This window comes from Triticum urartu, chromosome 2, assembly GCF_003073215.2.
Source record: "Triticum urartu cultivar G1812 chromosome 2, Tu2.1, whole genome shotgun sequence".
Classification (NCBI taxonomy): domain Eukaryota; kingdom Viridiplantae; phylum Streptophyta; class Magnoliopsida; order Poales; family Poaceae; genus Triticum; species Triticum urartu.
Window position 1 is genome coordinate 622,880,991 of NC_053023.1, and position 10,636 is coordinate 622,891,626.

A 10,636-nucleotide genomic window follows, 5' to 3' on the forward strand; every position below is an offset into this window, starting at 1 on the left:
GGATCAATCAAAGACTACTTTTACTTGCCCTTTTGGTACTTTTGCTTATAGACCTATGCCTTTTGGTATATGTAATGCACCTGCTACCTTTCAAAGATGCGTGATGGCTATATTCTCTGACTTTTGTGAAAAGAGTTGTGAGGTTTTCATGGACGATTTCTCCGTCTATGGATCTTCTTTTGATGATTGCTTGAGCAACCTTGATCGAGTTTTGCAGAGATGTGAAGAAACTAATCTTGTCTTGAATTGGGAAAAGTGCCACTTTATGGTTAATGAAGGTATTGTCTTGGGGCATAAAGTTTTTGAAAGAGGTATTGAAGTTGATAAAGCCAAGGTTGATGCTATTGAAAAGATGCCATGCCCCAAGGACATCAAAGGTATAAGAAGTTTCCTTGGTCACGCCGGATTTTATAGGAGGTTCATTAAGGACTTCTCAAAGATTTCTCGGCCTCTGACTAATTTATTACAAAAAGATATACCATTTGTCTTTGATGATGATTGTGTAGAAGCATTTGAAATACTTAAGAAAGCATTGATCTCTGCACCTATTGTTCAGCCACCTGATTGGAATCTACCTTTTGAAATTATGTGTGATGCTAGTGATTGTGTTGTAGGTGATGTTCTAGGGCAAAGAGTTGATAAGAAATTAAACGTTATTAAATATGCTAGTAAAACCCTAGACAATGCTCAAAGAAATTATGCTACTACTGAAAAAGAATTCTTAGCAGTTGTATTTGCTTGTGATAAGTTCAGACCTTATATTGCTGATTCTAAAGTAACTATTCACACTGATCATGCTGCTATTAAATATCTTATGGAAAAGAAAGATGCTAAACCTAGACTTATTAGATGGGTTCTCTTGCTACAAGAATTTGATTTACATATTGTTTATAGAAAGGGAGCTGAGAATCCCGTTGCAAACAACTTGTCTAGGTTAGAAAATATGCTTGATGACCCACTACCTATTGATGATAGCTTTCCTGATGAGCAATTAAATGTCATAAATGCTTCTCATACTGCTCCATGGTATGCTGATTATGCTAATTACATTGTTGCCAAATTCATACCACCTAGTTTCACATACCAACAAAAGAAAAAGTTCTTCTATGATTTGAGACATTACTTTTGGGATGTCCCATATCTTTATAAAGAAGGAGTAGATGGTGTTATTAGACGTTGTGTACCTGAGCATGAACAGGAACAGATCCTACACAAGTGTCACTCTGAAGCTTATGGAGGACACCATGCTAGAGATAGAACTGCACATAAGGTATTGCAATCTGGTTTTTATTGGCCTACTCTCTTCAAAGATGCTCGTAAGTTTGTCTTATCTTGTGATGAATGTCAAAGAATTGGTAATATTAGTAGACGTCAAGAAATGCCTATGAACTATTCACTCGTTATTGAACCATTTGATGTTTGGGGCTTTGACTATATGGGACATTTTCCTGCCTCTAATAGTTATACACATATTTTAGTTGCTGTTAATTACGTTACTAAGTGGGTAGAAGCTATTCCAACTAGTAGTGTTGATCATAACACTTCTATTAAAATGCTTAAAGAAGTTATTTTTCCAAGATTTGGAGTCCCTAGATATTTAATGACTGATGGTGGTTCACATTTTATTCATGGTGCTTTCTGTAAAATGCTTGCTAAGTATGATGTTAATCATAGAATTGCATCTCCTTATCACCCTCAGTCTAGTGGTCAAGTAGAATTGAGTAATAGAGAGCTCAAATTAATTTTGCAAAAGACTGTCAATAGGTCTAGAAAGAATTGGTCCAAGAAACTTGATGATGCATTATGGGCCTATAGAACTGCATATAAAAATCCTATGGGTATGTCTCCCTATAAAATGGTTTATGGAAAAGCATGTCACTTACCTCTCGAACTAGAACACAAGGCATATTGGGCTATTAAAGAGCTCAATTATGATTTTAAACTTGCCAGTGAGAAGAGGTTATTTGATATTAGCTCACTCGATGAATGGAGAACCCAAGCCTACAAAAATGCCAAGTTGTTTAAAGAAAAAGTTAAAAGATGGCATGATAAAAGGATACAAAAGCGTGAGTTTAATGTAGGTGATTATGTATTGCTATACAACTCTCATTTAAGATTTTTTGCAGGAAAACTTCTCTCTAAATGGGAAGGTCCTTACGTTATCGAGGAGGTCTATCATTCCGGTGCCATAAAAATCAACAACTTCGAAGGCACAAATCCGAAGGTGGTGAACGGTCAAAGAATCGAACATTATATCTCAGGTAATCCCATAAATGTTGAAACCAATGTTATTGAAACCGTAACCCCGGAGGAATACATAAGGGACACTTTCCGGAACGTTTTAGACTCCGAAAAGGAATAGGTATGTGGTACGGTAAGTAAACCGACTCCAAAATAGTTTTTAAGGCAATATTTCTCCGTTTTGGAATATTTAGGAAATAGAAAAATAAGAAGCAGTCCAGGAAGGACACGAGGCCTCCACGAGGGTGGAGGGCGCGCCCTACCCTATTGGGCGCGCCCCCCTACCTCGTGGGCACCTCGTGCGCTTTCCGGACTCTATTTTCTTGCACGACACGTATTTTGGTCGGTAAAAATTCATTATATAATCTCCCGAAGGTTTTGACTCCTGTATCACGCAAATATTCTCTGTTTTTGTTTCGAGTTGTCCTGCTACAGATTAGAGCAACATGTCGTCCCAGGATTTGGAAGGAGAAAGCTATGTGGATGATTACCTTGCAGATCCTAAGGTCTATGGGGATGTGGAGCATTGTGGTTGGACTACGGAAGAAGAAGAGGACTATGAAGCCAAGGGAAGGGAGGAGACGAGCTCAGAAGAAGATGAAATCCCATTACCTCAACCTGGGGACATCCATGTGGAGTTCAAAAAGTCAAGCCTCCCGGATAGAGTAAATAAACCTAAGATCGAGTTTATCCCTTTTCGCCTCTTGCAGGAAAACAAGCAGGAACTATGCAAAAAGATACTGAGCCTGGAGGGAGATCGATGACCTAAGGGACCAAAACTCTGTCCTCAAGCATAAATTAAGGAAGAATCCTATGCCATCAACAAAACCATCACCTTCTCCACCAACAAAGAAGAATTGAGTATCTGGTATGGGCACTCCCCTTGGCAACTGCCAAGCTTGGGGGAGTGCCCCGGTATCGTATCACCATCACTTTTATCTTTACTGTTTTTCTTAGTTTGATCCTTTTGGTAATATCTTGATCTAGTAGAATAAAGTTTATGGCATGATCTAGTTTTGAGTTTTGCTTTATGATCCCTCTATGTAATCGAGTCCGTGAGCTATATAATAAAGATTAGTGTTGAGTCAAGGGCTTGATTATTTTGCCATGATCCTAAGTGAATAAAAGAAAAGAGAAATAAATAAAAAAGGAAACAAAGAGATCATATGGATCTTATGGAGAGTAATGAGCTCACATAGAAAAAGTATGATGAATAAAAGTTGTTGAGACTTGACAAACATAGTTTTGGTCATTGTTGCAATTAATAGGAAGTAATAAAGAAAGAGAGGTCTTCACATATAAATATACTATCTTGGACATCTTTTATGATTGTGAGCACTCATTAAAATATGACATGCTAAAGAGTTGACGTTGAACAAGGAAGACAACGTAATGGGTTATGTTTTCTTACATATGAGATAAATTATATTTCGTGGATCATCCAACATGGTTGAGCTTGCCTTTCCCCCTCATGCTAGCCAAATTCATCGCACCAAGTAGAGATACTACTTCTGCTTCCAAATACCCTTAAACCAGTTTTGCCATGAGAGTCCACCATACCTACCTATGGATTGAGTAAGATCCTCCAAGTAAGTTGTCACCGGTGCAAGCAATAAAAATTGCTCTCTAAATATGTATGACTTATTAGTGTGGGAGTAAATAAGCTTTATACGATCGTGTGATATGGAAGAAATAAAAGCGACAGACTGCATAATAAAGGTCCATATCACAAGTGGCAACATAAAGTGACGTTCTTTCGCATTAAGATTTCGTGCATCCAACCATAAAAGCGCATGACAACCTCTGCTTCCCTCTGCGAAGGGCCTATCTTTTACTTTTACCTCCTACCTTGCATAAGAGTCATGGTGATCTTCACCCTTCCTTTTTACATTTTATCCTTTGGCAAGCACAGTATGTTGGAAAGATCCCGGTATATATGGCTAATTGGATGTGAGTTTTCATGAACTATTATTGTTGACATTACGCTTGAGGTAAAACGTTGGGAGGCAAAACTATAAGCCCCTATCTCTCTCTGTGTCCGATTAAAACTCCATACCCATAAGTATTGTGTGAGTGTCAGCAATTGTGAAAGACTATATGATAGTTGAGTATGTGGAATTGCTGAAAAGCTCTTATATATTGACTCTTTCCTATGTTCTGCTAAATTGCAATTGCTCCAATGACTGAGATTATAGTTTGTTAGTTTTCAATGAAGTTTACGATTCATACTTGAAATTGTGATTGAATTATTACTCTAGCATAAGAAATCATATGACAAGAATTATGTAAGTTGCTGTTCTAAGAATGATCATGATGCCCTCATGTCCATATTTTACTTTTATCGACACCTCTATCTCTAAACATGTGGACATATTTTTCGATTTCGGCTTTCGCTTGAGGACAAGTGAGGTCTAAGCTTGGGGGAGTTGATACGTCCATTTTGCATCATGCTTTTATATCGATATTTATTGCATTATGGGTTGTTATTACACATTATGTCACAATACTTATGCCTATTCTATCTTATTTTACAAGGTTTACATAAAGAGGGAGAATGCCGGCAGCTGGGATTCTGGGCTGGAAAAGGAGCAAATATTAGAGACCTATTCTGCACAGCTCCAAAAGTCCTGAAACTTCACGGAAGACGTTTTCAGAATATATAAAAAATACTGAGCGCAAGAAGTTCACCAGGGGGGCCACACCCTGCCCACGAGGGTGGGGGCGCGCCCAACCCCCCTGGGCGCGCCCCCTACCTCGTGTGGCCCTCCGATGGCCATCTTCTGCTATATGGAGTCTTTCGATGAGGAAATAATCATAAGCCATCTCCTCGGATGAAACTCCAATCTAGGGCTCCGACAGAGCTGTCCTGCCAGGGAAACTTCCCTTCAGGAGGGGGAAATCATCGCCATCGTCATCACCAACGCTCCTCTCATTGGGAGAGGGCAATCTCCATCAACATCTTCACCAGCACCATCTCCTCTCAAAACCCTAGTTCATCTCTTGTATCCAATTCTTGTCTCCAAGTCCGGGATTGGTACTAGTAGGTTGCTAGTAGTGTTAATTACTCCTTGTAGTTGATGCTAGTTGGTTTATTTAGTGGAAGATCATATGTTCAGATCCTATATGCATATTAATACCCCTCTGATTATGAACATGATTATGCTTTGTGAGTAGTTACATTTGTTCCTGAGGACATGGGAGAAGTCTTTCTATTAGTAGTCATGTGAATTTGGTATTCGTTCGATATTTTGATGAGATGTATGTTGTCTCCCCTCTAGTGGTGTTATGTGAACATCGACTACATAACACTTCACCATTATTTGGGCCTAGAGGAAGGCATTGGGAAGTAATAAGTAGATGATGGGTTGCTAGAGTGACAGAAGCTTAAACCCTAGTTTATGCATTGCTTCGTAAGGGGCTGATTTGGATCCATATGTTTCATGCTATGGTTAGGTTTACCTTAATACTTTTGTTGTAGTTGCGGATGCTTGCAATAGAGGTTAATCATAAGTGGGATGCTTGTCCAAGTAAGGACAGTACCCAAGCACCGGTCCACCCACATACCAAATTATCAAAGTACCGAACGTGAATCATATGAACATGATGAAAACTAGCTTGACGATATTCCCATGTGTCCTCGGGAGCGCTTTTCTCTATATAAGAGTTTTCCAGGCTTGTCCTTTGCTACAAAAAGGATTGGGACACCTTGCTGCACTTTATTTACTTTTGTTACTTGTTGCTCGTTACAAATTATCCTATCACAAGACTATATGTTACCACTTATTTTAGTACTTGCAGAGAATACCTTGCTGGAAACCGCTTATCATTTCCTTCTGCTCCTCGTTGGGTTCGACACTCTTACTTATCGAAAGGACTATGATAGATCCCCTATACTTGTGGGTCATCAATCATCCTGCACCGGTTCACCCTCCTCCTCTCCACCCAGCGGCTGGAAATCAATGGTGGTCCAGTCGATTCCAGTTAGGGCCTTGAATACAGCTTCGTCGCTTATAAGGGTGGAGGGGTCAACATCAGGAGCGTAGGTATGCTTACGGATTGGTGGGATAAGATTCTCCACATCATGAGTTGGTGCAACAAGTCATTTGTTGTCAACATCATAAACCGGCTGATAGTGAGAGAGATCTGTTTCTTCGGCCAGTTTGCTCGCTAATGGGCGCATTTCCTTTGTCAAAGCTCGAAGATCATCATTATCAAACTCTAACCCATCTTCCTTTATGCTCGGATAGCTGCGTCCTATATCGGCCGAGTCAAGATCTGGTATCCAGGCATTAGCCCGGATTAGCGCAGTCAGAGCACCCACCCTTGCAGCTGATCTTTTTAACTCGTCCAACTGGGCAGGCAGCATTGACAACTTTTCTAACGTTTCCTTGATCAGGTTTGGGGGTGGTTTGTTATGAGCGGCAGTGCAAATGATCCGTTGTGCGCCGGTATATAACTGCTCTATAAGAGTATAGGCAGCCTTCAACTTCTTCTGCATATCAGAGCCCAGGTGGGTAATGCGAGATCCTGCATCATTGAACATATTGATAAACCGACAGTTTATGGGATAATACATGTTGAAGCTTATCATAAGGGTACTTACCAAACACAGCAGTGGTCATGGCATTGATTTGCTGCTTCAAGCCAGTCAATTCTTCTGCTACCGGTTTAAGAGTTGTTCCAGCGTCCTCCGCCCGCTTTAGCAGAGTTGCTTTTTCAGCGTCCCATCCTGCCCGTTCGCCTTTAAAGCCTTCTTTCAGTTGTTCCATGGCTGTTAAAGCGCCAGTCAGCTCTTCTTTAGCCTTGGAAATTTCTGCCTGTTGGGACTTGATATTTTCCTGAAGGTCGGTGATTTGAGATACTTTTTGGCTTAGATCGGCCTGCAAGCAACATGTAATGAGTTAGTAATGCATATTTGAAGTCCCAGGCATATAACAGGTTATACACTTGGCACTTGGGGGCTAATGCGTATGGCTTTTATCAACTAACATTTTCAAGTCCCAAGCACATAACAACTTATACACTTGGCACTTGGGGGCTAATGTATATTTTCTCAAGTCAAAATTATGGATTTTTCTTCATCAATCGGTTTACAAAGATGGTGTCAAGAGTTTTGGAAGCTTCACGACAAAAAGGTACCGATTCATCCTAAAGGTATAAACCGATCCCTGGGGGCTACACAAGCAAAAATTGCAAGATTCATACTTTAAAGTCCCAGTTCATCCTGAAACGATAAACCGGCCCTTGGGGACTACGCAGGCAAAAGTTGAAGCATTACAAAGTCCCGGTTCATGATGATATCATAAACCGGCCCTGGGGGCTGCTGGAGTTGATATTAGAAATTGGACACAAGAGAAACAATTATGAAGAGTTAACAGTGTTTACCTCATATCGCTCCATCATAAGGCCCACTAAACCGGCTTCATAGTCGCGGCTTGTATACAGGCGATTTAAGAAGCCAGAATGAATCTCTTGGGCGTTGAGGTGGGCATAGCTGGATAAATCCATTTTCCACTTGCCCTTATCCATAGCAGAAAACTCTTCCTTGGCACTATGCGTTGATAAAGCGATAGGATTGCCAGGGGTGGTGTGGCCGACGCTGGTGACAATGACATCATCCGATTGGTCATTAGCTGCTTTGGCTGGGCTTGGCGGCTTGTCTGCAGCTTTAGCCGGGCTTGGCGGGTCAGTAGCATGGCCGGTGGGATCCTCTTCCATCGGTTCAGCAAAGCTTTCATGATGTTCTGGTGGCGGATCATCATGTATAGCGTCAACATTAGGCTCAAATTGTTCTGGGATCTGTTCCGGGTTATCATCAACCGGATTATCATCAGTCGGTTTATCATCAGTTGGTTTATTCAATTTGGCCTTTTTGCTAGGCCTGGCCTTGGCTCTGAAAGGAAAAGATATAAAGGTTAGTATAACAAACAAGTATAAAGCGTCAAAGAGTTAAGTTTAAAGTGTTCACCCAGGAACAGTCTTGAGAGGAGGGAGTTGTGTGGCCATTGACTCGCTGGATGATGAATGAGGTGTTCCCTGATAGTTTGAATCAGACGGATTAAGAGGTTGCCTGAAATAACCCACCTTGGGATAAGGAGTATCAGAAATATATGAGACCTCCGATCGACGTTTCCGGGTTGGAGTGTTCGGTAAACCGACTGAAGTAGCTACATGGCCACTGTGCCGGGTTGTGCGGCGAGATTCATGCTGCTATTTCTTCAAAAGAAAGTTGGGATCCAGATAAGCTAGAGGGTGTGAAAATTTTACTTTCCAGTTTGCTTGACGGTTTTTCTGTTTTGGTTGAGGATCTGAACCGAAGGAAAGAATAATTACCTCTACATCTTCATCCCGGCTAGCTTCAGCGTCCTCCTGATAAGGGTCATTGTCAATGAGGTGTATGAAAAATGAACCAAGAGAATCAAGTTCTACCTATGAGTCCAGATTATAAAGATCCTCGTCGAGGTTCAGCCCGGTGGATTCAGTTGTTTTCTTCTTAGCAGGTTTTTTGACGACCTTTGTCTTGGGACGAGGGGTCTTGGCCGGTTTATCCTAAGGTTTCTTCTTCCAAAATGGGACGTCACCCTGTTAAAAGATTGACAAAGGTTATAAGAAAAAGTCAAGAATATCAGGTACAAACAGGAGTTAGGCAAATTCTTATAGCTGGCGATTTATTCAAAACGCAGAAGGGACTTAGCCCTGTTTTGCTGCAGACAGCCACCGATTCATTCAGTATCTTTTTAACAGCTTCAGTGATTTCAACGTCCGTTAACTGAATTTCAGTGTGCCATCGAGGATCTTTTGAGTCCCCTGTGTACTCGCACATTAAACTGGGGCGACGGCTTAAAGGCAAAATACTCCAAGATATCCAGCAATGAACAAATAGTAAAGATCAAATAGGACAGTTTGAGAATTGCGTGATGATGTAAATTTAAACCTTCTCACAAATGAATCAGTTAGGTAGTAGTACTGAGGGCACTTATCTGCCACGAAGCTCTCAAGATCAGCGTTACGCACATATGCTTCAAATTCCTCCTTAATTCCTGCCTGAACCATGAAGTCCTCTAACGACCATTCACAAGGCCGCACTTGAGCATCTCTTGGTAGTTCATTGTCCAGCTCACGTATTGCGGGCCTTGGGCCTTGCTTCCTTGAGGAACCACCTTGGTACATTTTCCTAAACATATTTCTTCCTCTGAAAAATTTCTAAATTTTTTAGTAACTTAAAAATAAAAGTGAACCAAACTCAACAAAATTGATAGCAACTACTCCTACAAGTGCCTAGAGGCTATATCATGCATTAAAACTACTTTTGACCACATAAATTTGACATGCAAGCTCAAGAACAGGGTCACCTAAGCAGCAAAATTTTGCAATGAATAAGGCACTAGAACAAAAACTAATTGGACCATTGGAGGAGTCACATACCGAAGAACAATCCCTCAAATCAGTTTTGTGAATGGAGCTTTTGAGTAAGGAGATCGAAAATGGCAGCAAGATGAGCAAGAATCGGGTTTGAGCTGGCTAGTGATTTTTCTGGAGCAAGACGAAGTGTGTGGGTGTAAGTATAAGTGGAGGGGACCCACGTGGGGTCCACGAGGCAAGGGGCGCGCCCTCCACCCTCGTGGGCACGTGGCTGCTCCCCTTGTTGTGTTCTTAGTGCCTAAAATCCTTAAATATTCTGGAAAAAATCATATTTCATTTTCACGGCATTTGGAGAACTTTTATTTTCGGGGTATTTTTTATTGCAAGGATAATTTAGAAAACAGACAGAAAATACTATTTTTTTCTTTATTTAATATAAATAACAGAAAGTAAAAGGAGGGTACAGAGAGTTGTGTTTTCTAAATTCATCCATCTCATGCTCATCAAAAGGAATCCACTAACAAGGTTGACCAAGTCTTGTTAACAAACTCATTTCGAATAACATGAAACCGGAGAATTTTCAAATAACACTAGGTTACCTCAATGGGGATATGCACATCCCCAACAATAAGAATATCATATTTCTTCTTGACAGTAGGAAGAGGAAATTCAAAACCTCCAATAGTAACTGTTGAAATTTTTCCAATAGAATTGATACTTTGGACTTGAGGTTGTTTCCTCGGAAAGTGTACCATATGCTCATTACCATTAACATGAAAAGTGACATTGCCTTTATTGCAATCAATAACAGCCCCTGCAATATTCAAAAAGGGTCTACCAAGGATAATCGACATACTATCGTCCTCGGGAATATCAAGAATAACAAAGTCCATTAAAATAGTAACGTTTGCAACCACAACAGGCACATACTCACAAATACCGACAGCTATAGCAGTTGATTTATCAGCCATTTGCAAAGATATTTCAATAGGTGTCAACTTATTCAAATCAAGTCTACGATATAAAGAGAGAG

General features: G+C 40.6%; 1 protein-coding gene across 2 annotated transcripts; it reads right to left on the minus strand.

The window, feature by feature from the left end:
* Positions 1–6,047: 6,047 nt before the first annotated feature.
* Positions 6,048–9,351, minus strand: LOC125539251. 2 transcript variants are annotated; one of them, XM_048702663.1, is made up of 7 exons: positions 8,671–9,351; positions 8,575–8,610; positions 8,359–8,451; positions 8,210–8,277; positions 7,627–8,134; positions 6,845–7,121; positions 6,048–6,768 (listed from the first exon to the last, which is right to left on the minus strand). In XM_048702663.1, the coding sequence occupies exons 4-7, from the start codon at positions 8,245–8,247 to the stop codon at positions 6,341–6,343; spliced, it is 1,251 nt and encodes a 416-aa protein (XP_048558620.1). In that variant the 5' UTR covers positions 8,248–8,277; positions 8,359–8,451; positions 8,575–8,610; positions 8,671–9,351; the 3' UTR covers positions 6,048–6,340. The 2 variants fall into 2 exon arrangements, with proteins under 2 accessions (XP_048558620.1, XP_048558619.1); XM_048702662.1 differs by having other exon boundaries at positions 8,359–8,457.
* Between the last annotated feature and the right edge of the window lie 1,285 nt (positions 9,352–10,636).

Coding starts and splice junctions, on each gene's coding strand:
- LOC125539251 (XM_048702663.1), bottom strand. CDS start 8,247: ATGGCCACACAACTCCCTCCTCTCAAGACTGTTCCTGG. Junction 8,135..8,209: donor CCTCTCAAGACTGTTCCTGG/GTGAACACTTTA, acceptor TTTTCCTTTCAG/AGCCAAGGCCAGGCCTAGCA. Junction 6,769..6,844: donor CATGACCACTGCTGTGTTTG/GTAAGTACCCTT, acceptor TCAATGATGCAG/GATCTCGCATTACCCACCTG.